Source organism: Vombatus ursinus, unplaced genomic scaffold, assembly GCF_900497805.2.
Source record: "Vombatus ursinus unplaced genomic scaffold, bare-nosed wombat genome assembly UNPS02014832.1, whole genome shotgun sequence".
Taxonomy (NCBI): Eukaryota; Metazoa; Chordata; class Mammalia; order Diprotodontia; family Vombatidae; genus Vombatus; species Vombatus ursinus.
The window spans coordinates 35770526-35797866 of NW_020954610.1; the positions used below are offsets into that span (position 1 = coordinate 35770526).

Consider the following 27341-nt stretch of genomic DNA (forward strand, 5'->3'; position numbering starts at 1 on the left):
TCAGAATCATTTGTAACCCTTCCTGCATTTAAAACATTACCAAATTCCAGTGCTTATTTCTCAAAAATACCTCTTTAAAACACACACACACACACACACACACAGATTGAGAGAAAGAGAGAGACAGAGACAGAGACAGAGAGAGACAGAGACAGAGAGAGAGAGAGACAGAGAGAGAGAGAGAGAGAGAGAGAGAGAGAGAGAGAGAGTGTACTGGCCAGTCTGTATCCAAACTAAAATACCTGATGCGTATCCATCCAACTTTTACTTAAATACCTCTTGTCTTATGTTAGGTTAACTCTGTTAGAAGTTTCCGTTTTTCTTTCATCAAGCTTAATATGCCTCTTTATAACTTTAACCTATTGCTTCTATTTCTATTCTCTGCATCTAAGAAGAACAAGTATGATTCTCCTTGTCCATGAAAACCCTTGCAGTATTTGAAGAAAGCTCTTATGTCTTCCTCTGCCCCCAACCAAGTCTTCCCTTTTCTAGGCTAAACATTCCTAGCCACTTAGTATGGGGGAGAAGAAGAGGGGATGTGTGGAAAAATAAGGAAAATAAACCCAAAAAGCTGGTAACATAGAAGATAAATTTGCTTCCCTTTACAATTTTGCCTCAGGCCAACCTTGATTTGTTCAAGCAGCCTAGAATAGGTCCCAAAATATATCACTTTCCATAGACTGTTGCCATTACCACCACTATGTTTTCTTTCCTTCTCTTAGTTAAATCTAATGCTGCATAGGTATTGAAAATAATCTTGAGACAAAGTAGAAATTATGAGCGGGGATTCTAGACCTGGGGGTCTATAAATTTCTTTCTTAAAAATATCTTGATAACTGCATTTCAATATAATTGGTTACCTTTGTGGTCCTATGTATTTTATTTTATGTGTTTAAGAACTTCTCCTCCACCCCTGCAAAGTTCACAGGCTTCAACAAATTTCTAAAGGTGTCCATAACACCAAAAAAAAAAAAAAAGGTTAAAATTGAAGCTGAATAAAGAATTATCAGAATTATCAAAAAGTTTTAACTTCTGAAGGGTAAGTGTAGGCCAAATCTCAGGGAAAATCATGGAAAGGTAATTGGTTACTATAGTGACTCACAGGCGAGTTATAGCTTCCTATTTTAACTAATTATTCATCATAGTACCCTAAGATCGTACATCTACACTTAGAAAGGGTCTCAGAGGCTACCTAATCCAACCTCATTTTACAGATAAGGAAACTGAAATCCAGTGAGGTTAAGTTCCTAGGTAGTAAGCATCACAGGTATGATTTGATTCCATAGTGTCTTTTCCATTATTTCAAATTTTTTATGAAATGCTAATCTCAATTGCTTCTAAACTGATGAGAGAATGTATGTGTTAAATTTTGCACCCTCTAAAGGTCAGTATCCTATGTAAAAGTACCAGTGGCCCCACCCTCATTAAAGGTTCTACCATAAACATATATTCGGTGAACCACAATTTTCTTCTCTCTATCAGTCTTTTATATTGTGACTGTTCTTTTTATCAAAAAACCTTCATAAGATCATAACAATAATAACTGATATTTTATAGGAATTTTCCCCCAGAGCTCTTCAAATCATTGAATTCAAATTCAATCAATATACTTCACCTAAGCACAGAACTAGCCCTGTTAAAAAAAAAATTAAAAAGTTCTAAAATGAGTTGAATTAAATTGTGACAGATTGAGCATAAAATGATTTTGAAACCACTGTTTACTCTAAATCCATATAAAAATCAAGTCACTTCTACAGTTTGAAAAGGATTCAGAATTTGATGGTGGTTGCTACCTAATGACATTGGCAAAGCTGTATATTATGTACAAAAACATATACGGACAGGTACAGACCATATCATACTGAAGCAAGCAGTTTCATAAACTCTACTATATGTATGAATGTAATTGTTGCCCAAAGTATGTAGACTTTCCCAGTAGGCCATCACAAAGTTAAAAAAGATTCATTCATGGTGCTATGTTATTGAACACAATGGAAAATTACAGAAATACGAAGAACAATAAATTTGAAGAAAAAGGAAATATGGAAAAGACTTGTGAATGATGGAAAGTAAACTCACCATTACCAGAGCAGCGTATATGTAGACTATAATTACATTTTGAAGAAAAGAAAACTAAGTGAAAAGCAACAGAGTTTCAGAGAGATTTAGAAGAAAACCCAAAGTAGCCAAAGTAAGCGTGTGTGTGTGTGTGTGTGGGGGGGGGTGTGTGTGTGTGTGGTGTGTGTGTGTGTGTGTGTGGTATGTGTGTGTGTGTTTATTGGAGGCAATTTGGGTTAAGTGACTTGCCCAGGGTCATACTCCTAAGTATCTGAAGCCAGATTTGAATTCAGGTTTTCCCGATTATAATGACAGTGTTCAATCCACTGTGCCACCTAGCTGCCCAAAAACATATGTAATTTTTAAATTTATGTTGCTAAGATGTGCAGTATAATATTTGTGGAGGCTTTCTCCCATATCTAATTAAGATATAAATTGTTTAAATACAGATTTTTCTTCTAGAGTTCTACCTCATGCTTGATTATATTATTGGCTAATTGTTACTGGTTTTAAATATCAAGTTTAAAGTAACAATAATAATCATAATTTCTCTAAGAAGATTCATTCATGGTCTAGCCAACTAAATGTAACTATCCTCAAGTGATCACCTCTGGGGAGGATTTGTTATTTTATAAAGATGAACATACCAGCCACCAACACAGATCAAATGCCCTTAATAAACCTTGGTAAATGGTCTTCGTGAGTAACATTGGGGCAAAAAAATCCATCACCCTATAATTAACTTGGTTATAAACCTCTTCAACCTTAGCAGTATATAGTAAGCCAGACCTTTATAAAACTTCACTTCAATTAATTTAGAGGTCTGCCATGATGGCTTTCACAACGTGGCTCAATTCAAGCATAAAAGTAAATCTCTCCTTCATGAAGGCAGTGATAATTACAAGTCTTTAAAAAATGTTTTTTCTTTGTATTGCAATTTATTCTTTTGATTAATCAATAATATGGATTAGACAGAGTCTGAATTCATGTTTATCTTTGTACCACCTATGAAAACAAGGGTTTGTAAGCAAAGAAATGTAAAGGTATTTTAAGATAAACGTTTAACTTAATTAAGAAAAGGAATGTAAGGGGGAAGAAAAGATTTCATAACATCTTTCCTTCATACATTTACTATCTGTGCCAATTTGGCAAGTCAATTCACCTCTTACAGACTCAGTTTCCTCTTCTGTAAAATGAAGGATTAGATTGGATGACCTTTAATGCCTTATCCAACTCTAAATCTATGATCCTATGTTCAGTTAAATGGCAGGTAGACAGAGCAGTTAATAGAGTATTGTACGTTGAGTCAGGTAGGCCTGAGGGCAAATCCAGCATCAGACATTTACTAGCAATGAGACCCTGAACAAGTTACTTAATCTCTGCCTCAGTTTCCTCATGTGCAAAACAGGGATAATAATGGCACCTACTTCTCAGGGTTTTTATGAATATAAAATGAGATAATATTTGTGCATTGCTTTTCAACCCTTAAAGTGCCATATAAATGGATATATATGTATATATATATGTATATATATATGTATATATATGTGTGTGTGTGTATATATATATATATATATACACACACACATACATATATATGTATGTATGTATATTACTGAAGATGGTTAGTTACCTGGATTTATTTCAGCTTCATCTATACAACTTTAATAGACCAGAAGTGGGCCCACAAAATCAAGGCAGAAACATTCAAAACCACTTTACTTCTCATAATGACCTGCACATCAGATTGTTTGACCATTCTAACAAAAGACAAATAGGAAAAGCTTTGGGGGCTGAGTTGTTTATGGTGAAGTGAAACAAAATTGGGTAGGAAAAGGTTAAAAGGAGAAATTGTCTTATAAAAATGGGGCATGAAAATAAGAACTAATACAGAGGAAGCAGGTAGGGGTGGAGGGCTAGTAATATTGGAACCTTCCTCTCATCTGGGTTGAAGAGGGAAAAAATTATACATTTGAAGAGGTTTAGAAGTCTTCTGAATTTTTAGAGAGGTGAAAAAACTGGGGGATAGAATGGGGGAGGGACTTTTAGAAAGGTGTATAGATTAAGTTTAGGAGAGTACAGCGAATAGATAAGGGAGGGATTTTTAGAAGGTGGGCAAAACATTGTGTCAGAATACAGTCGCACAAGTACAAAATATAATAGTTAGAATAGGAGATCTATGTGGCAGAGAAGTGAGAGACAGGTTGAAAAGGCAGGTTGGAATGAGACGAGACAGGACCTTGATTATCAGGCTGAGAACTAGCATTTTTCCCAAATGAATTTCTTTTGCATTTACACAGATCTTTCTTCTTTAAGGTAATTCCATTCAGCTCCACAAACCTGTATTATTCTTATTATACCAAAGGCACAGGTAATAAAGAGTTCATATTTCAAAAAAAAAAAGAAAAAAAAAGAAGGTGGGCAAAACAAAGAATAAGAGGGTAAGGGGAGAAGATAAGGTAACAGCGATAGGGTAAAAAGAGAAACTAAGAAGGAAAATAGTGAGTAAAAATAAGATGGAGGGAAATTCACAAATAGTAATAATAACTTTGAATGTGAATGAAATGAACTCACCTATAAAACAGTAATGGATAGCAGAATAGATTAAAAATCAGAATCCAACAATATGTTGTTTACAAGAAACACATTTAAAAAATGAGATACACATAGAGTTAAAATGAAAGGTTAGAACAGAATTTATCATGGTTCAGCTGATGCAAAAGAGGCAGGGGTAGTAATTATGATCTTAGACAAAATTATAGCTAAAATAGATTTAATTAAAATAGATAAACAGGGTAACTACATTTTGATTTTTAAAATGGTACCACAGATAATGAAACAATATAATACTGAACCTCTACACCAAATACTATAGCATCAAAAATTTTTAAAGAGAAGTAAAATAAATTACAGGTGGAGATAAATAGTAGTACTATAATAATAGGGACTTTAATTTTCCCCTCTCAGAACTAGATAAATCTAAACAAAAAATAAATAAGAAAGAAGTTAAGGAAGTGAATAGAATTTTAAATAAACTAGATATGATAGATATCTGGAGAGATTTGAATAGAAAAAGAAAGGAATACACTTTTTCTCAGTGGTTCATGGTACCTTTACAAAGATTGGCCATATATTAGTACTTAAAATTTTTATATTTAAAAGTAGAAAAGCAGAAATATTAGAAATATCTTTTTCAGATCATAATGCAATAAAAATTATATTTAAAAAAGGACCAAGGAAATAGATTAAAAATTAATTGGAGATTTAGCAACCTAATCTTAAAGAATGACTGGGTTAAAGAACAAATCATAGAAATAATTAGTAATTTCATTAAAAAGAATAACAATAATGAGACAACATATCAAAACCTATAGGATACAGTAAAAGCAGTGATTAGAGGAAAATTCATATCTCTAAATGATTCCATCAATAAATTAGAGAAAGAGCAGACATGAATTGGATATGCAATTAAAAAACTAATTAAAAATACCCAATTAAACACCAAATTGGAAATCCTAAAAATTAAAGGTAAGATTAATAAAATTGAGAGTAAAAAAAAATATTAATTAATAAATGAAACTAGGAGTCAGTTTTATGAAAAAATAAAAAATATATAAATAATTGTTTAATTTGATTTTAAAAAAAGGGAAGAAAATCAAATCAATAGTATTAAAAATAAAAAAGGTGAATATACTATTACCAATGGTGTCCCCCTACAAAAAAATTTCTGGCTTTTTATTTTCATTACTCTTCCCTTATGGGTGACAAGTGGGCCCTAATCCCATTTCACCTTTCTCTGTCACATCTTCATGGACTTCTTGATATCCTATGCTCTTGTGAGTGCATTCCCCCTACTCTGGGGTTCTCTTCCAGACAATGTCAACCTTTTCAGCATCAAGTGGTCCAAGTGGGGCCAAACAATATGCACAAGTAAGATCTGGAATACATACTTGGCATGGGTAAAAAAAGGAAAATAAAGAAGGGGAGAGTGAAAAGAGATGGAAAAGGGACAGAGAGGAGAAATAAGATTTAAAAAAAAAAGAGAAAGGCCCACCTTGTGTAGGTGGTAGACTTCATGTCCTTCTTGGAAATATTGGTTCCATTAGGTTATTGTGCTTATTCTGTACCTTGATTGGAGCCAGGACTAGAAATTTCAGTGCCCAAGGAAAGCATTACAAAACAGCCCCAGGGCAAGCTGCATGAAATATGCTCTTATATTAACTTTTAAAATTAAATAAAATCAAGGTTGAAAGAGGTGGTGGAATAAGGCAGATAAAGTTGGGGAGGAGTTCTCAGGCCAAAAGGCAACTTTCTATTTTTAACAAATTATTCTTGCTCTCTGTTAAGCACATTATTATTATTTTTTTTTTACTGCTACTAAATAAGTATCATCAGCACACTCTAAATGTTTTTGACCTGGGATTAAGCCTTGATCACCCTGCCCTGGTTACGACTGATTATTTTCTTCTCTCAGAAACTAGGAACCTCTCTTAAAAAGTATGCTTATATCACTGCTCAAATCAGTGTGCTGCTCCCTTCTTTCCTTCAGAGCCAATGGTTTCTTGTGTTGAGCATTATTTAGATTTCAGAAGGTTAGAGAAGCAACATAGTGTAAAAGCATAAGATTTTAAGAGAGAAGACTTAGGTTTAAATCCCAACTTTGTCATTTACCATATAGATAATAATAATAATAATAATAATAATAATAATTAATATTTACATATTGTTTGAAGGCTTTCAAAGTTCTTTACACATATTATCTCATTTGATCCTAATAACCCTGTTGCTGCTATTATGCCCATTTTGTATATGAGATGAGGTTGATAGAGGTTAATCAACTTGCTTAAGGTCACACAGCTACAAAATCTCTGAGGAAAGATGTGAACTCAGTTATTCCAGATTCCAACTCTAGGACTCTATCCACTACACCAGTCTCCAGACTCATGCAAATCACTAAAAACCTTTATGAGGGAATTACAGTAGATGTCCTCTGAGTTCCCTTCTGGTTCCAAATCTATGTCCCTCTCCTCACCTCAAAAAGTCAGTCAACAAAGTTTATTGAGACCTTTCTAAGGTATATTATATTGTATATCACATTGTGTGATATACAGAAGAACCAAAAGATATGACTTCTGGCCACTTATAAGTTGATAACCTAGTGGGGAAGACAGTATATGTTGAAAAAAAGGAATGGCATCCAAATTAAACGTATGAACAGTTCTCATCATAAGTACTTCCTTTTCTTCCTCCTTCTATGTTCATTTCCCATTCTATTCTATTGTCTCTTTGTCTACTTTCTTTAAGCTGCCTTCCAAGGGTTCCATGAGATGACCAGACCTCACCCCCACAATTCTTTACAACACTTCAAGCAGCTCTGCTCTAGATGTAATTTTGAAATAAACTGTCTCATTGCCAAAGATTTAAGTCCAATTCATGAAATATTCTCAGTAAGTAGATATATGGCAGTGGAAAAATTAAAATATTCCTATCATCGACAAGTACTATTATTGTCCAGGGATTTCAAAGAACTCTTGAAGTCCATACATTGAGGAAGGAAGGGTGGTTCTTTTTCAAGTCCGAAAGTTTTGATTCTACCAGACAAGCAGGAGAATTTCAACCATCCTTGCCAAAAAAAAAAAAAAGCACATTTATAAACTGTCAGGAAAAATCAAAATAAATCAGAATGACTCTTTTTTCACTTTGTTGACTTTAAAAATCTGAGACTTTCAGGTGCCTACAACATGTTACAGAAGATAAGGGATGATTGATCCATGCCCTCAAGGAGTTTACAGTCTAGTAGAGTATGAATGGTTTGTTTTCTTTCAACTCCTAGTATGGGTTCATTCTTTATCTATTCCCCCAAATTTCAGCCACAGTTTTATTCAAAAAAATTGCTCTCACAGCTGGCTAGATTTAGAATTACTCCACCATAGCTAAGAAAATTCTTAGAATTGGATTGGATTTTCAAGAGATTGTTACCCATTTCCAATATAGTGGAATGAGACTTTTGCTTCTGAAATGTTGAGTACATTCCAGAAACCATGTCCCTAGATTCTCAAAGATTTAGATCCATTCTGGACATTAGAGCAATGCTTCTCTGGAAAGACACTTACATTGAAGTCATATAGCACACCAAAGTTCTGGGCAGTTGCTTCTTCAGCTCTTGGGACTGTTTTTCTAGGTAAACTTCCATATGGCAAACCCCATAATGCCTATATAGACAGAATTTGAAACAATAGTTAGTGATCAGAGACATGGCATAAGATATATAAACAACCTTAATTTATTTTTTCAAGGTATATTCTTTCATTTATTTGAAAACCACTTTTTAAGTACTTACTCTGTTTGAAGCACTAAAAAATATAATTTACATGACCCCAATATTTTTAATGGAGAGTCAGTTTCTAATATTTAAGGCTTTCAGAAATGGTTTTGTTTTCTGGTCATAATGTAGTATACTATGTTCCCAAAATAACTGCAAAGTTCATTTTAATTTATATCAGACTTTAGGGTAGCAGTTCTTAACCAGGAGCCCATGAAATTAGTTTAAAAAATATTTTGAGAACTGTAATTCAATATAACTGATTTCTTTTGTAATCTTATTATTTCATGCATTTAAAAACATAATTTTAAGAAGGCATCATCAGATTACCTCAGGGAGGAAGGACACACAACAAAAATTAAGAGCTCCTGTTCCAGGGAGATGCTGAACTATTACAATAGGAGAAAGTGAGATCATGAACAGTCATAGATTTAGAACAGTAACTAACCCTAGAGGTCATCTAGTCTTTCATCTTACAGATGAGGAAATTGAGGTCCAGAGAGGATAAGTAATCTGTCAGAAGTCATACAGGTCATAAGTGGCAGAGCCTGGAGTTTGAATAATAATAGCTAGCATTTATATAGTGCTTTAAGGTTTGCAATGTACTTTATAAATATCATATTATAAATATTCTCTCAAAGCCCCCTCTAGATCTGACTGACCCTTTGGAACACCTGCTCCATAATTAATGAACTTCCTTGAATCTAAAACATTTTCCTTTCTCACTCCTTCCATCTACCTTTTGGCATTCACTGAGATTGACTCCCTCCTGATGAAACTGCTTCCCCCATTTTCAGCACTGGCTACACTTTTTCCAATATGCCCCAACTCACTGGTCGTGTTAGTGAAATTGGAATATTTCTTGATTTTCATTGCCACTTCCAGATTCTCCCTCTCCTATCATCACTCAGCAACCTTTCCTTTTTGAGGTTCACCTTGTACAAATTTATCATCTGATAGAGATTGTGGTGACCATTATCTACTAACCTACAGGATATTAAGTTCCTCCTTTCTCAGTAAGTTTAGTGTCTGACTGTCTTTGTCTTTGCCTAACTCCCGCCCTCATTCTAGGTGGCTTCAACATACATATTGATGTCCCCTTAAGTACCTTAACTTCCTAGGTTCTTACTCTATTCAGTTCCCATGACCTACTCCTCCACTCCACCTCAGCCACACATAGAGATGGTCTTACCCTTGATATTACCATCTTCCACAAATATTTCACCTCCATATTCATGTACTCTGAAATTTCTTTATCTGATCACAATCTTTTATTATTCTAACTTTCTCTATGCTTTTTAACCTCTCACCCTCTTAATTCTCACTGCAAGCTCCAAATCCCTTCAAACCCCCAACACTTTCTCAGACCATGACCACTACACTGACAATACTCTCCTACCTTCCTAAACTCAACCTTCCCTTAAGCCAGTTGAACTTTACACTATCCTCTATTCTAAAACCTTGTACCTCAGTCGTATTGGAGAGTATAGAGGCATCTAGGTGGCCCACTAGACCTGAAGTCAGGAAGGCTTGAGTTCAAATATGGCTTCAGACACTTACTAGCTATGACCCTGGGCAAGTCACTTAACTTCTATTTGTCTCAATTTCTTTAACTAAAAAAGGGGTTAGAAATAGCACCTATCTTACAGGGTTATCATGAGGATCCAATGAGACAATATTTGTAAAATGCTTAGCACAGTACCTGGAATATAGTTGGCACTTAATAAATCCCTCCTTTTCACTTCCTTCCTTCCTTCTTTCATGGTATATCATGATATGTCCAAACCTGAATTACTGCTTTCATCTGTCTCTTTTGCTCCTATTCATAGACTGCTGAACGGAACTGGAAGAGGTCACAAAATTATGCTGATTGGTCCACTATAAATTTCATTCTGCACTGGCTATTACTAGCTAGCTATCAGTTCATATCTCCCTTTTCTTTCTCTAAACTCCTTGAAAAAAATCTATATACTGATTGCCTCCACTTTTCTTCTATCTTCTAAACCCAAATGTACTGACTTCTGACCTCATCGTTCTAATGAAACTGATTTCTCCAAATTTGTCAAGAATCTCTTAATTGCCAAATTTAATGTCAACGTTCTAAATTTTCATTTTTCTTGACCTTTCTGGAATATCAGACACTATTAATCAGCTTCTGGATATTCTCTGCTCTCTGGGTTTTCATAACATTGATCTCTCTTATTTTCCGACCTGCTTGACTATTCCTTCATAGTCATCTTCACTGAATCTTCATTGTTCTTACTTCCCCAAAGTAAGGATGGCCTTAAAAGTTCTTCCCTGGGCCCTCTTCTTTCTCTTCTCTCTTTCTATTCTCTCCTTTGATGATATCATCAACTCCCAAGAGCTTAGTTAACATCTCCATAAAGATGATTCTCAAACATGTCCAACCCTAGTTTCTCTTCTGAAATAAAATCCTACATATCCATTTCAAATTAGATGTTCCATAGACATATCAAACTCATCATGGTCAAAATAGAACTTATTAATTATATCCCCACCTGTAGTCCTTTGATCTTTCTAGTATTCAGTTTTCTTGTCTGTAAAATGAGGAGATTGGGCTCAATGGTCTCTAAGAGCCTTTCCAGCTCTACATTTATGACTCTGTGATTCTTAGCTTTTCTGGAATTTCTTGTCTATGAAGGCACCACCATCCTCCCAATTTCCCAGGGTTTCAATCTCAGTGTTGTCCTTCACTCCTCACTTGGAATCACCCCACCTATACAATCTGTTGTGAAGTCTTGTCATTTCACAGGATTTTATATGTGTGTTTGTATGTGAGTGTATGTGTATGTATGTGAGTGTGTGTGTGTGTGTATGTGTGCATACTTCTTATCACTTAGCAACCACCCTAGTTCCAGTTCTTACCTGCTGCCTAGATTATTGATATAGCTTTCTCATCTGGCCAAGTATAAGCTCCTTGAGGGCAAATCCATTATCTTCCCAGTGATTTAGTTTCTTCATTTGTTGAATAAAGGTAATACTAACCTTATTTTTGAGAGTTACGATATGATCAAATGAGATCATAAGCATGAAAGTGTTCTGTAAAGTTAAAGCTAATATTGAAATGTAAGATATTATTTTTACCCAAGCTAGTTCATGCAACTGAACAGTGATCCCTGGCTATGGGAAGTGGGGTATAAAATAAGCATTCAATAAATATTTGTCAATTTAAGTTGAAGAAATGTTTGCACTGAGCAAAATATTTTGAAAATTATTGTATAGTGTCACTTTTCTTCTCCCATAAAGTGAATCACGCATCTCTGGATAATCATTAGGCAAAGAGTTCTGGTCAATTTTATGCAGACACTGCATTTTGTCTCATGCTCTGAACCTGCCCTACCTCCTTCCTCGCATTAGCCCTGCTATCCACTTTCCTACCCAATCTGTCTCCTTTTTCACGCTACTTCTAGACTTGTGCTCAGCTTAAGTGCTCAGCTTAAGTACGACTCTCCCCATCCAACCCTACCTTCTGTGTGTCTGATTGCCTGGATGGATTTTCTCTAGGAAAAAAAGTCATACAACAAGCTACTCTTCCTTTCAAAAATCAGAAACATATATTCCTGAGGTCATTAGTAAGTAGGTCTCTATAGCAAACTTGTCCAAAAGCCCAAAGGCATCAGAACATCCCCATAAGGGTAATATTTTGACATCTCTAAATCACCTGGCAATCATCTTACTCTTCCTTAAGGATAACAAAAAAAACCTTTTGAGAGTTATTGGTCCAGTGCGAAACTTACTTAAATGTGATTTCCAAATTAGTAATCATAGTCTCACCTCGGGTAGCATGATAAGGCTAAATGTCAGTACAAAGAGAACCATATTCACTCCATACATCCACCGCAAGAAATGAAAATAAGAGGCAACTGATGATCCAAACTGGCCTATAGAAAGGAGAAAAAAGGAATCAAAAGAAATTCTTATTTTTCTTACCACCCCAAGACAAAATTTTAGCTGAAAATATCACATCTGTTCTCTAACTCTAAAACCAACACTCTTCCCCTGTTCATAGGTGTGACTGGAAAGAATATTTGGCAACCAAGCCTTTAAATTGCATGTGCAGATATTCTCTGCCTGGTTCTATTCTACCTTGTGGAACTTGTGTGAGCCTACAGCTAACCATGTATGATTTATCACCAAAGGATTTAATACTGTGGGAAAATGAAGAATTCCATAACTGGCTGATGAGTCATTTACGGATAGGAATTAGACCTGTGATTTCACTGGTATAGCAAACTCCCTGGCGAGAAACTCTCTCTAGCAAGTCAGTATCTTATCTGAAACTTCTAGTCTCAGAGAGCTTTCAAGAACTGTAAGAATTTCAGTAATTTGCCCAGGATCGTATAGCCAATACGTACCAGAGGAGCCACTTAAATCCAGGTTTTCCTGGCTCCAAGGATGGATTTCTATCTACTACAATATGGTGATATATACAAGAGGTGCAATATATATCTTTGACTCTCTCTTTCCTTCCTGGTAAGTCAGTAAAGCTGGACTGTTTTGAGCTGCCTACATCAAATTAGAAGAGAGGGGCAGTTGGCCCCATTCCCCTACCCAGCCAATGCTGCTTCTGTATCTTTGTGTTTATTCTTTCCTGATCTTAGGTGAACAAGTATACTGATATATCAGTCAATTAAAACATTTATTAAGTACCCACTCCGTGCCAGGCACTGTGCTTAGTGCTCAGGATATAAAAAGAGGCAAAAGATAGCCCACGCCTTCAAAGAGCTTAGAATCTAATGGGAGAGACAACATGCAAACAAATAAATACAAAGTGAGCTACATATAGGATAAATAGGAAATAATTAAAAGTAGGAGGGAAGGCACTGGAATTAAGAACAATTCAGGAAGATTTCCTATAGAAGGTAAGGTTTTAGTTGGGACTCAGAGGAAGCCAGAGAGGTCACTAGTCAGAATTGAGGAGGTAGAGCATTCCAGGCATAGGGGGACAGTTAGAGAAAATGCATGTATCTATACCTACATCTATCTCTTTCTCTATCTATCTATCTATCTATCTATTTTAGGACAAGAAATAAGTTTGAGTTTTGAAAGATCCCAAAATCCTGGAAGGCCTTCAAGGAGACATCTGAGGTATCTGCAGAGTATAGCAGCTGATAACAAGGAAATGGTCTACACTAGGAGTTGAAAGACACCTAAAGGACAAATAAATTCAAAGAATCACTGAAGGAAGGTGGCAGCTTCAAGGAACATGACCCCTCAAGAATGAAAGAAGTGCTGGTTTTGAACTCAGTGAAAGAATTGATCCTCAGAGCCTAAATGAGCAACTTAGTCCAAGGAGGCCCGGGATGAAAGAAGAGCATAAGTTGTACCAGGAATTATGAATTAACCTTTTTTTGCCACACATGGTCCCTACATGTCTACCTCATTACTAGTGATATCCTACATGTGAGGCCATTCTTCTCATGGGTGCTGTATATATTTTTCAAGAGTGAGCCATAAGTTTTGAAGGGGAATGTTTTGAACCAACTATTCTCATATTTTCTTAGTAAATGCCTTCACTAAAAGCTGATTGAGTCTATTGGTTGATTGTTATTGGGAAGCACACCAGTGGGAACTCTGGAACTATAGAATGTAGAGAGTAACACGCACAGGGTTAATTGAGGTATCAGTTACCCCTTTTGGTAACCAACGTGCAAGTGTTCATGCTAGTGCAAGTTGGGGGAATAAAAGCAGAGTGAACGTTCTTCAAACAAGGGAAAGCTACTTTGTAGCTCAGACTGTTGTTGCCACAGTTTGTTACTATTCAAAGCTAAGCATTTCTTCTCACAGTTATACAATGCCTTCATCCCAGAGAACCACTATAACTGATTCTGCCTGCCAAGTTCATGTGTCCACAGGCATTGTTGTTCAGCAGCTGTGTGGGAGAAGATGAAATTTTCCAGTAACTTCTATATTCATCTAGAACCTTTGGATAATGGAAAGTTCTCTTTATTTAATATTATGGTTAACTGAAAGGAATGAAATAATATTCAAACTAATATTAGCCCGTTCTCCACCCTTACCTCCCCCCCAAAAAAAAGAGTAGGAAGAGGAGTAGCAACAATAAAGAGAAGACATTTGAAATCTTTTACTTTTACAGAGGCAAGTAATTCTGTGATTATCACTGTAAGTTAAAAAAATACATATAGTTGTTAGTTTCTCCCTAGAGTATTTAATAAAATTAAATAGTTCAATTTGATTCAATAAAATGAAGTGCCTAGACACTATGGAAGCTAATAATAATATTAAGAAGACGAATAAGAAACAGTTATTGCCCTCAAGAAGCTTCCCTAGAAGTTCTCTACATCAATGAAATCACAGGTATACCTCCATCCTCCAAAAAAAAGGATAGAATAGGATACAATAGAATGATAGAGTAGGAATAGAACCTCAGAGATTAGTAGCTCTAAATCTAAATCCAATTTATGATCATAATTGCATTCCTGCATAAGAAATCACTTGAGCATAATTTAAGAAAGGTACATCTATATTTTATGTCATGGAAGTGTAAGAAGTAAAAAAAAAAAATTCTAATAGTATCTGGTTTTGATAAACATGACAAACCATTGTAACCAGACACATTATCTGAGATAACATTAATGCTAAAGCAGCTCTGCCCCTCTTTTGACATTTGATCATTTAGTTGGCTCCCAATGATTTCATATCTTTTCATTACCAGGTTATCTATTTTCTCTAATAAGGACCCAGTGGGCACTTAATCAGCTAAGGATGCCTCATGGCTCAGGTCACTCCACATTTTATTGAATGGAATGGATTACAAATTCATTACCTGAAGAAGGAGCCTGCTCACTTCTACAGTTATCCAGGATCAATAAATTCTTGCCTGGAAACAAAATACTTTCGTGCAAGGTTCTCATCCAAGGACCACTGAACAAGGAAAGAGAAGGCATTAAGTGGCCCCAAGTTGGATAAAATAATTTTCTGGAGGACTTAAATTACCCCAGGGCAAATCATATTTTCAAACTTTAACCTTAAGGTTCAACAAGACCAATCTCCACATTTCACTGATGAATAAAGAAATTGAGACCCTGAGAGGGTAAAGCACCGCAAGTCAGATATTGTTATTTTCCCTGGAGAAGTTGAATAAAGACATAGAAAAGAATCCCACAGGTTGAGAATATATGTTGAGATCTACATAGGTGGAAGGAATATCCACTTCAGTGAGTTCAACGATCCATCTGAACACTTCAGTATTCATTGAAATTAGCAAGGATAAGTATGATGTTGTTTAAGTGTTTCAGTCATGTCCAACTCTTCATGACCCTATTTGGGGTTTGGTTTTTTTTGGGGGGGGCTTTGGCATAGGGTATCTACTTTATGTGTTGTATAGGCTTTTCTTGATTTCTCTGACATGAAGGATACCAAGGGAAAACTTCAACTGCCCTAAAGTGCACTATATTAATAATACTTTCCCAAACAGCTTGCTGAAGACCTTTGACACTTTGATGTCGAGATGCTATCCACCTGTCAACCCCTGCCCTTGCTATATGACCAACTCAATCTCTTTCTTGTTGTTATTGGTTTTGTCAGCCCAAAGTAATATACATAATGACTACATCATCTCAAGGGAAAGGATATTAAAACAAAATTGAATATGTAATTATAGTGATTAAACTTATCTCGAGACAAATCTTGAGGATATGTGAATACAGAAGCAAGGGAATATGGGTGTTGAATATTGAAAATACTGTCAGACAGGGTGGATGTGTTGGCTATTTCGCTAATTTTTTCTTTTCTTTTCTAATCATTGTTTACAAGAATAGTTTTGGGGGGAGGCAAGGGAAGATATTCAGTAACAAATATGATGTTGGCAGTTGTGCAGATTTGTTTTGCTTGATTATTATTTGTTACAGTACCAGTGTTTCATTTTTCCTTTTTACATAGAGATGGATTGGTGGGAGGGGGAGCTAGTGATAGTGTTATCAAAAGAAAGAAGAAGGAAAAATGGGGCATTGAAGCCTTTTTCAAATGTACTACAGAAAACAGAAAGAAGTCAGAAGGAAATACAGAAAAGAAGTACATATTTTAAATGTTAAATGTATAATTATTAAAGTTAAAAAAGCAAGCTGTACATAAAGAGATTCACAGTTTTATTTGTTATCCTCTTTTCCTCTTCTATTTGGTAAATGAAATATTCTTTTTAATTGATATGCATTAAATTCAGAAGAAAAACAAAATTTTAAATGAATATAGTATAAAAATAAAAAACCATCAATATTTTTAAAAGATGGACAACTATTTAATCTTCTCTAGAGTGGCTGAAATACTAATTTGGGTTTCAAATAGGGTCTGCTTCCCAGAGGTCAAAGTGTCAAGGGTCTTCAGCAAGCTGTTCAGGAAAGCATTGTTAATAAAGAGCAACCCTGTGGGTAACCCTTGGGCTTTGTTCATGTGTCTTTCACGGGCTTAGCATTCCAATAACACCCTCTAGCATCCAAAATACCATTCAGTTTCTTCAAGCATCTCTGTGAAGAGCTCTGGGGTACATGTTTTTAATTTGTTTTTTCTTAATGAGGAAGGTGAAGGTCAGAGAGATTCAGAGAGTGTCTAGCTCACAGATTCTCAGCCGTCAATGGAATGGCAAGGAATTTCTAACAACCAAATACCTTCCACTCTTCACACAACAATGCCTTCCAGCTATAATACTTTAAGTGAAGTTATTATAAGATTAAGCACAAAAAAAAACAACAATGTAGGCAATTTGTTAAGAGATATATATTTTCTAGGATCTTGGTAAGCTATTTTTTCCCATCTAACTCTTTTAATGGTTTGCTGTCCAGTAATCGTAAAATAATCTGGTCATGGAATCACAGATTTATAGATAGATGAGAACTTAGAGCTTGACCCCTTCATTCTACTGAGAAGAAAACAAACCCAGAAAGGCTGGTTCTATGACTTGCTCAGTCATGTAGGCAGTAAGCTGTAGAGCTTGGATCAGAACAGAAGTCTCACTGATTCCAAATCCAAGGTTCTTTTCACAACACCATAGTAACATTTCAAATTTGATCTTTCACTTGCTTAGATATCTAAAATTGACCACTGGCTTAGCCAAGTCATTCATACATCCAGATTCCTTCTTCTGTTCATCTTCTGTGCAACTACCAAAATAATATCCCAAAGGTGCAAGTATGACCAAGTTAGCTTTCTCTAGGGCTCTACTCAGCTTCTTCCTCCTCTTCCCCTCCTCCTTGAATTATATTGTATTTATATATCTGTTAAATGTATTTCCTAGGTAAAATAAAATCTAAGTTCCTAGAGGGCAGAAAATTTTTTTTCATCTTATAATCACAGCACCTGCATTGCATTTAGCAAGCAATTAACAATTTTGAAAAATTGAATGAAAACTTCTTGGTGTCAGTTTATGTTAGTCGTCTTTCTTTGATAGGATAACTTCTAAACCAAGTCTAAGAAGTTAACAGTGTATAGATCTTTATGCTTCCTCTCAGCTATCAGTCAAAATAATATATTCTCTTCATAATTTTCATTTAATAGTTTAAGAAATCAAACCTTTTTTGTATAGTTAAAAATATGTGTGCTTGCATAATAACCTCATGCAAAAATAGTAAATATGCAATAAATCAAGAAATCACTGCCTCATGCCATCAAATCACTACCATTTCATTATATGACTAATTATGATTTTAAAAAAATGCCTCTAAGAAAAACAACCTGTAGCTGTTGTGTGTGTAGAGTGTGTGTTGTCAAAAGAATTGTGGGATATATGAACCTCTACCTTCTTTGCTCTTCTAATATGTCATAGGCATGCTTTTCAAGAACAGCTGTAGAAACCTATCCTTTAAAATACTCTGTAATGAGTCAATCAACAAATACAGCTTAGTTTTATACAAATGAAGTGAAGTCTCATTATAGGTGAATTCAGGACAGCTTAACTAGGAAATCTGACTAGATAATGCAGGTGGGAAAAGCCCATTATTATTTAAATAATTCATTTTTGCTATAGCTGTCCTGGTAGTTAAACTTTGCTGGGAGTTGAGATCACTCGAGACAGGAAAGGGGATAGAGGTATGGAGGAGGGGCACTCTGGACCTCAGCTGGCTTAGGTCAAGGACGGGAAATTGAAAGCTCCTTAACAGTACTCACAATAATCTTGTTAGATTCAGCTTTATCTTTAAGAATGTATAGTTTTATTATTCACAAGCATTTTGTCTGAAGAAATTCAGGGGAAGATAAGATGAGAGGATAAGACCCAGCCTTGAAGAAGTGGCACAAGATTCATTGGTCACCTACAGGATTGGGATGGGGGAGGAGGGCCAGTGGGAGATGACCTCCAGAAGGCTACACTTATGTCAAATCAGAAGAGATTGGGTCAAGGTCATCAGAAGACAAACTAAGTCATTAATAACAAACAAGTTCTTTGAGATTGTTTCTCGTATGAAGAGTAGCCCACACACATACTGGAGCTGAGACTTTGCCAAGGAGGTTACAATGGGAATGAACAAGAAACAAAACAACTAAGGTTAATGCATGTGTGGTGTTTAGTTTGGTGAGTGAGGAGCAATGTCTGTGAGCATGACAGGTATGGGAGCAGCAAGGAATGAATGAATCTTAGGAGAGTCTTATGTTCAGAGGGAAAGTTAGATATTGACAAGTTTGAGCAGATTGGCATTTAGGTTGAAGTGAAATGGACTCAAAGTAATTAGATAAATCAAGGTTTTTTCTATCAAGACCTTGGAAGATCATAACAGAGAAAGTTGGGAAGCAATAACATATATCTGAAATTTACTGGAAAATGGCAAAACTATCAGAAAGAAATTTGAAGATCACTTACACAAACCTTATCATTTTCCAGAGGAAGAAAACTCTAGTCAGTGTAGCATTGGGAGTAGAATTCATCTTCTTCCTCTAAACCCAGTGTTCCTTCCGCTAGACTAGAATCATAGATCTGAAGGTTGTGAAGTGAATGGAAGTATTATCTGGTGTGCTCCATAGTACTGCTGTGAAGATGCAGCCAAAAGCTTCCACTGTATATCTTTTATTTTGAAATGGTTGAAGTGTCACTTCCATGATATAGTAGAAAGAGCATTATGCCAAGTCAGAAGAATTGGCTTCAAATCTGCACTCTAGCTCCTACTCCTTACCAGTTCTGTGCTCTGAGCAATTCACTTAACCTTTTTTTAGCCTTAGTGTTCACATCTGTGAAAGGGGAACAATGGTACTCACAGTACTTGCCTCAATAGTTATGAGAAAAATGTTTTACAAACTAAAATACTGCATCATAGATTTAGAGCTTAGAGTTTGTCTAGCCGAAGTCTTTCACATAACAGATGAGGAAACAAAATCAGAAAGATCATGTGACTTGATTAAGATCACTCAGGTGGTATACGTTATGGCTGAGATTTAAACCTAGACTCTATGACTGCAGTACTCTTTCCACCACACCCCAGATAAAAATAAGTAACGATTAATTTGGTAATTTAAATTGTTTCCATTTTAAAGTAAGAGACAGGATCAGAGACCAAAGAGGGAGATAAATTACCAAAAGTTATCCAATCATATCAAGAAAGTATCACCTGGGTTATCTTTCTATTGAGTCACTATTTTAATTCCATGCCATTTTACTTAACCTGCAGGGAGCTCTTTTCTCATGATTTAGAGAAGAAGTGTGTGTGTGTGTGTGTGTGTGTGTGTGTGTGTGTGTGTGTGTGTGTGTGTGGCGGGAGGGGGTGGGAATCAGATCCTATTCAAAATCCCTGGATATCAAAGCATTGGGAAATTACAGCAAGGTGACTGCTTGATTTGGGCTTTCAATAAAAACTATTTCCATATTTTCTTGAATTCTCTTCTTAATTAAGGAAATTATTTATAGGTTGCTAAAGAGCAGAATCCAAAGCACGATATACATAATGACTGCAATCACTTCAGAGAGGACAAGACTCAGTGCAACATAATTCAGGTCAAATACAATGAACGTTGGTTCTAAATGATAGAGATAGGAAAAAAAACACCCACTTCTATGTATTCCATTAAAATGTAAGTGATAGGAGTGGGGAGTTACATTTGCTGGCAGTTGTCATTTCTCTAGATTAGATGACTTTATGCTCTACCTTTATAAAGGACAAAGTGTATGATATTATGGATAGAACATTGGTCTTAGAACAGGAAGACATCCATTGCTTATGCAGCCCTGAACAAATCATTTAACTTGTCAGCGCTCTAGAAAGCCCTATACCCCTTTAAGACTATTATATAAGTTGTAGAGAAGTTGCTGACATTTACTAGTAGTTTCTTCATGAAGAAATTTCAGGAATCAATGAATAAAATTGTAGGTCTAGTCCACATCCCTATCTCTACTAAGGAGAAGGCCAGTCTTGTTTATTAAGTGATATGTCAAAACAAAATTTTAAAAATTTTAATTAATTTTTAAGTAATGGAATCGATCTTAAAATCCTGGGATACTTTACCTATTAAACTTTTTGATTAGAAAATGAATTTTCTCCGTTATCTATATGGCAGCTTCCTACTGTGAGGGATTGTCTGATGTTGGCTACTGCCACGTGGGGGTTGTGGCAAGATGGGGTAGGAACAGGATACGGGGAAGTAGCCGGAGCATGTGCTCCTAAGGCAGGGGCTGTGCCATGTGGGAGTGGGACGGCAGAGAACGAGCTTCCTTTGTCACGTCCTCTCCCTAGGTGCAGCACTAACCCCAGACGTCTCCTTCCTGTATCCGGGCCTAGCCTCCTGTGTCACGTCCTCTCCCTTGGTGCAGCGCTAACCCCAGACATCCCCTTCCGGTATCTGATCCTACAATCAATGACTAGTAGGCGGGCTGAGGAGGAGGGGCTAGGAAGGTATATAGGGGCGGTAGGGGTCGGAGCTCGCTCTCTCTTGCTCCTGCTCTCTTGCTCTGGCTTTCCTGCTTGGCCTTGCTGTGATGGCCTCTGAATAAAGCTCGAGTGTTTGCACCTCCTGATCGGCTCGTCTCTGTGTTTATCCAGGTGGGCACTGAAGACTGGTAAGTATGACCCTGGCAGCCTGCTCCTTATAGGAGGAGAGTGCACGGTGCGACCGGCACATCCTACCTTATCAATGTTTATTATATAGCAGAAATTTTAAAATGAGTCCTAAAATAGACTCCCTATTAAAAAAAATTCATTGTTAATTGTTAGGATTACTGTATCATATTCATAAGGATCACACACATTTAATGTTATATTCATCATAAGAATAACAATATGGTGAGTTGTCATTGCACATGGCATCATTCAGCCTGTATAGAGCAGAAAGTAACACAGAGTCATATAAAAAAAGTTTTGCTGTAATCTAAGAAGTGAGGGTGGAGCTAAATGACTCTTTCTCCTGGGCTGATACATACTCAATATGTATAATTATTTACACTATAGGAAGCTTCACAGCATGAAAGAGACAACTATAAAGAGGTGGGTTTTTTTTTTCCTTTTTTCTTTCTTTCTAATGGGTCAAAGACAGGGAAAGACATTTGACAAACTTGGCAAATCTGGCTGAAATCAACAATTTATCCTAGACAATCTCCCTTCCCCTGCTACTCCACCCCCCACCATGGTTTAATTAGCACTTACTTTCAACAGCTTTGATTTTATTTTCCCATGGTATACATGCCTGCTTGAAGATTTCAAAATCACGAAGAAATTTTGCCCATTTCTGAAAAGAAGACACAATCATTGGTTCTCAGATTGTTGAAAATCAAGTCAAATGGAGAATGAACCCCACTAAGACTACATGGAACATCAAGTGTGTGAACCAATGGACCACCATGGAGCACTGAACCTTCTTGCAAAAGAGGGAAGAGGACAGAAAATTCCAAACTCCTCTACCCATTACCCAGCCCTGTTCCTAGACAAGGCTACATCTAGTCAATTCAATGGAGGAGACCATAATAGAGAGTAGATTGTAAGCCCCTTGAGGGCAAGGACTGTTTCCTTCATTTTTTTTAATATAACCCACTTAGTGCCTAGAACATAGTAAGCACTTAATAAATGCTTGTTGATTGATTAATTGATTGAAAAACAGTTTTAAATCTACAATCTGAGGGGAAACATTGTTATGTGGTTAAGAGATGAACTAGGTAATCTTAGAATGTCAGACCTAGGAGAAATCTTAGAGGTCAACTAGTCCAAATCTTTCATGTGACAAATGAGGAAACTGACACCCAGGGTTAGGAAGTGACCTGCTTCAGGTCACATTGTGAGTTAATGACAGAACAAGAACAAGAACAAGAACTCATATCATCTGACTCTTAAGGCATCACTCTTTCCCTGATCAATGCACCCCTCATCCCTTTTGCAAATGTGCAGAGAATTCCAGGATTCCATACGACTACACGGACAGAACCCAACCAATAATAAGAGTCAATTCTGTAGTGTAAAACATGTCGAAAGCAGAGAAATCCAAAACCATGTATTATTCTCCACTTCAAATTCCAGCCCCGCCTTGAAGATGTTCTGGATTCCCTTCAGCTACTAGTTAGTGCTCTACCCTCCAATGCTGCCTTGAATTTATTAATTCACACCTGTTCTCCCCTATTAGAATGTACATTCCCTAAGAGCAGGGAGTGCCTTCACTTTTGTCATTGTGTTCTCAGAACCTATTGCGTAGTAAGGACTTAATAAGAGCTAACATTTATATAGAGCTAACTATGTGCTAGGAACAATGCCAAGTATTTTAACAATTATCTCATTTGATCTTCACAATAACCCTGGGAGGTAGGTGCTATTATTGTCTTCATTTTAAAGATGAGGAAACTGAGGCAGGCAGAAGTTAAGTGATTCACCCAGGGTCACAGAGCTAAGTGCCTGAGACTGGATTTGAACTCAGGTCCAGGGCCAGTGGCTCTATTCACTGAGCCACCTAGCTGCCCCTTGATTGAATGCTCAAATGATTAATTGATTCAGCATGGATTAAAGGGCAGAAACTAGTTCAAAAGTATAAGAAACAGCAAGAGTGTACTGGAGCCTGTTCTAAATGGCTTGCACGAGCTAGTTGTTAAATTTTCAGTGTGTGCATTTACACTTCAGAAATCTGCAAATACTACAGATCAGGACTTGGTTTGTCGTTTTGTTGATTGTCTAGAGTTAAGAAAGTGATAGACAAAATGTTCATAATATGATGAAAAAAAAATGTGTCCTGTGTTCATTTTTTTTTAGAGAGCCTGTTGTTAAACATTTATATAGGGGTATGTAGCATACCCTTGGCAAGCAGGAAAATTGGCCTGGTAATCCAACTGGTAAATGGGAAAAAGGGTAATCCTGGGTGCCATGGATCATCTGTGCCTAGAGATAATACCATAACTAGCCGATTTTGCACCTGCAGCAAAAATATTCTATCCCAATGGTACGGCCTGCTTGAGATAATGGAATAGGAGATACATATTTTTTTCTGTCCCCTTCAGCTTCCCGTTCCTGAGGAAAGTGCCTCATTTGCTTAACTTTTGTTATGATTGTGCCTGGGAAAAGCAGATGTGAATGTCAAACAGTAAACTCCTTCAGAGTAATAATAGTGTACTTGGCTTTGCTGCTATCATTTCAGCGGCTTCCTCTTCTAGAAGCATCAACAGTATAAAGCAACTTTCACAACAGAGAAAGTCAACAAATCTGAAAGTATGGAAGAAATGGCCTAACTTTATAGGCATGATAGCTATTTAGGTCGCTTGGCTTCCTACCCCAATTGACCATGTGGCCATAAGAAAACTATTACCATGTCAGAGAATTTTGGGGAAGTTTCCCAGCAATGAATAGATTTGGAGTTTTGAGACACTTTAGATATGACTTTGTCCAACTTTCTTATTTTACAATGAAGAGAAAAGAGGTTCAGAGAAGTTCGGATTTGGTCAAGCTAGACAGTGAACTCCCAAAAAGATGGATTGTTTTTGCCTTTCTTTGTATCCCTAGTGCTCAGCAAAGTGCCTGGTACTTAGTAGGCACTTAACACATGCTTGTTGACTTGACCTTACCAGACACAGAGAGGCATTATGGTGCAAGCATTGAGTGTTCAAGATCTGAAGTCTGAGGACCTGGGTTTAACTCGGGTTTAACTCTTATTTCTGATGGTTTGTTGTTGTTGTTCTTGTTTTACCTTGGGCAAAATCTTTAACCTTCCTGGACCTCAGTTGCCTAATCTGTAAAATGAGGGGTTTAGACTAGATAACTTCTGAGGTCCCTATTAACTCTAGATTTATGATTCCCATGGAAAGAAGCCCAGAGATATCACATGATCTGCCCAAGGTCAAAGATGTAGACAGCAGGGTACAGGACGAAGAAAACTGAACGTGGAATCAGAAGATGCAAGTTCACTTCCCAAATCTGCCACTTGCTACCTGTGTCATCTTGAGCAAGATGCTTCTCCTCTCTGAGCCTCGATTTCCTCATCTGTAAAATGAAGAACTAGGAGGACTAGAAGACCTCCAAAGTTTCTTCCATCTCTAAATCTGCGATCTAAGTGGCAGAGCTGGGATAGAACCCCAGTCTTCTGACTCCAAACCCAATGTTCTTTCCGTGAATACTACTAACATTTGTAATAACAGTCGGGGCTTCTTTGACAGAATACCTAATATAATACACAAAAAAGTACGTACTTTCTTGTGCTATTCTTTCTCACTCCCAATCCCTTGCCCCACAAGGGTTGATTCCCTTGTCAGAGAAAAGCCAAATGGTCTTTCAGTATTCAAGATGTATTGAAAACAGCAAAGGTATGCTTGGAGCCTTGGGCTCTCTCCTTAGCTCCCAAGGAGTGAGGATGTAAGGGACAATATTTATAAAATGTGTAATTAACAGGAAGTTGCAAACTCCTCCTTTACTATTGAAAAAAAATCCTTCTGTAAAAATACTTACTTTTTTCATCATCATCTTAAATGCAAACCATCGTTTTCCTTTTCCTTTCCCAAGTGCCCCTTCATTTGCACTTACAAATTCTTTGGCTTCCCTTGCAAGAGAAAAAAAAAAGTGAGAAGGGGAGAAGTATAAGCAGATGTTATGTTAAGATGGAAATTATCTCCTCTCAACTAATTTTGAAAAAAACCTCATGTTTCAAATTAACAATGAATTTCAGACATTTGAAGAACTCTTTCTATCCATGTCATGGTTATAGAGGAACTACCAATTCTACCTTCTAGGGTGGTGGTGTTGGTTGTTATTTGTACTTACCTTCCTCCAACTTACATCCACTCCAGCCAAAAGTTAACATTTACACACACTAGAGAGAAGACGACCTCAATGCCGTCACAACTCCTAAATCCCAATGCTGAGATCGAAATGGCATTGGTCCACAGAACCCCCTAGAGATCTGGCTATATCTCCAGTCATTTGTCACCCAGAGAACCAGCATCAGAGACAACTTCTTATGGGTGAAAGATCAGAATCTTGTGGCCTTCAAATATGGAAGGACTCAAACTCAGTTTGAGAAGGAATAGGCCAAGAGAACATAAGCATGACTATAGCCATCTAATGAACCATGTTATCCAACTGATATAGGTCCCCCCACAAAAACTAAAGTAAAAAGGTATTTAAGGAAAGAAAAAAAAAAGGAAAGTCATGATATTCCTAACTTCTTTTGAACTTGTTTTCTAATTTTTACTATGGTGCTGGTTAATTATCAGACCCTGAACATGTAAGCCTATGATTATTTTAATGGCTAAATATAATACATAAGGACTTTCAGGCTTTCACATTCTACCTAGGAAGAAACACCTATTTTTTTCAGGCCCTATTACTTACAAACTGTCGTAAATGACACAGGGACATATCTGAAAACAGCTAAAAGGCAGGCCTCTGGTACTCTATGACTTTACCTATACAGGGAATGGAAGAAGTTTCCACAGCATTCTGGCACTTTGTGTACTGGTTTTAATTCCAGATTCATTTCCTGGTTTTTATATTTTTTTTGTTGGCAGAAACAGGGAAGAAAGTTAGGGCAAACTGACATCAGAAAAATGAATTGCCCATCAGTTTGCAATCCAGAAAAGGACTGCATTAAAAAAATTAAAAATGACTTGTCTAATTTTGCCTAACAACATTTATTCTTGAATTTGGGGCTCTTTGGAAACTATACTGTGGCAAGTTAGGGCCAGATTATCCACAACTCAACTCTCATTTTATTTGAGCTGGGTTGATTTTAGCTACGTTTCCCCTCAAATACATGTTTCTGCATAGGTAGGGTTTTGGCTTGTGCCAAAAAATGAATGATTCATTGGCACGTGAAATTGAACCTATAAAAAGAGAAGCTCAGTGGAGGTTTTTACTAAAAATTACAATGAATACATAGAATGTATTTCTATATGCAGCCATTTGAACAGATATTCAGAGAATTAGTAGTAAACATAATTATTGATAGTATTCATAGAATAATTTTACATATATATGTGTATATATTTACATATATATCTATTGGTATCTAATGGTAGCCATCTCTAGAGTAGCGGGGGGAGGAAAAAAAGGAATTTACATGATAACTTTGTTATATACTTAAAAGAAGTAGCAAGTCATTCATAATAGATGTGCAGCTTCATGGGCAATCATTTTTTTATTATACTATGTTATGGAAATGCTTGTTTTATTTCATGAATTATAAATAAAATAAATCCACGTATGTTTCTACATTGATATTTTAGAAGCTAAGAATATAGCTCCATCATTCAGCAGAGTGTCTAGAGTTGTCAAAGAAAACAAAAACCTTCAAACAATTTGATGAATATGATGTACATACACCCTTAGAGCATGTAATAATATATACAAGCACATATTGCCTAGGTTCTGGGTATTTAATAATGTGCTATCTTTTGTATGTGACAGTAACACTATTGTCCTACTATTATAAGGTGAGAAGTAAGGTAGTGTAGTGAGTGTAGGGTTAGCTTTGGAGTTAAGAAGACCAGATTCAAGCTTTCTCTCAGATATATCAACCAACCAAGCATTTCCTTTGCACTAAGCAATAG

At 36.4% G+C, this 27341-nt stretch overlaps 1 protein-coding gene across 1 annotated transcript in view; it reads right to left on the reverse strand.

The window, feature by feature from the left end:
* The window catches only part of TMC1 (transmembrane channel like 1), a 125696-nt gene that overhangs the window by 62760 nt on the left and 35595 nt on the right, over positions 1-27341 (reverse strand). Inside the window, exons 5-8 of the mRNA XM_027839375.1 lie at positions 25243-25333; positions 21976-22057; positions 12176-12282; positions 8172-8270 (exon numbers count right to left, since the gene is read on the reverse strand). Of these exons, the coding sequence (XP_027695176.1) occupies positions 8172-8270; positions 12176-12282; positions 21976-22057; positions 25243-25333 (379 nt within the window). The remainder of the gene's footprint in view (positions 1-8171; positions 8271-12175; positions 12283-21975; positions 22058-25242; positions 25334-27341) is intronic.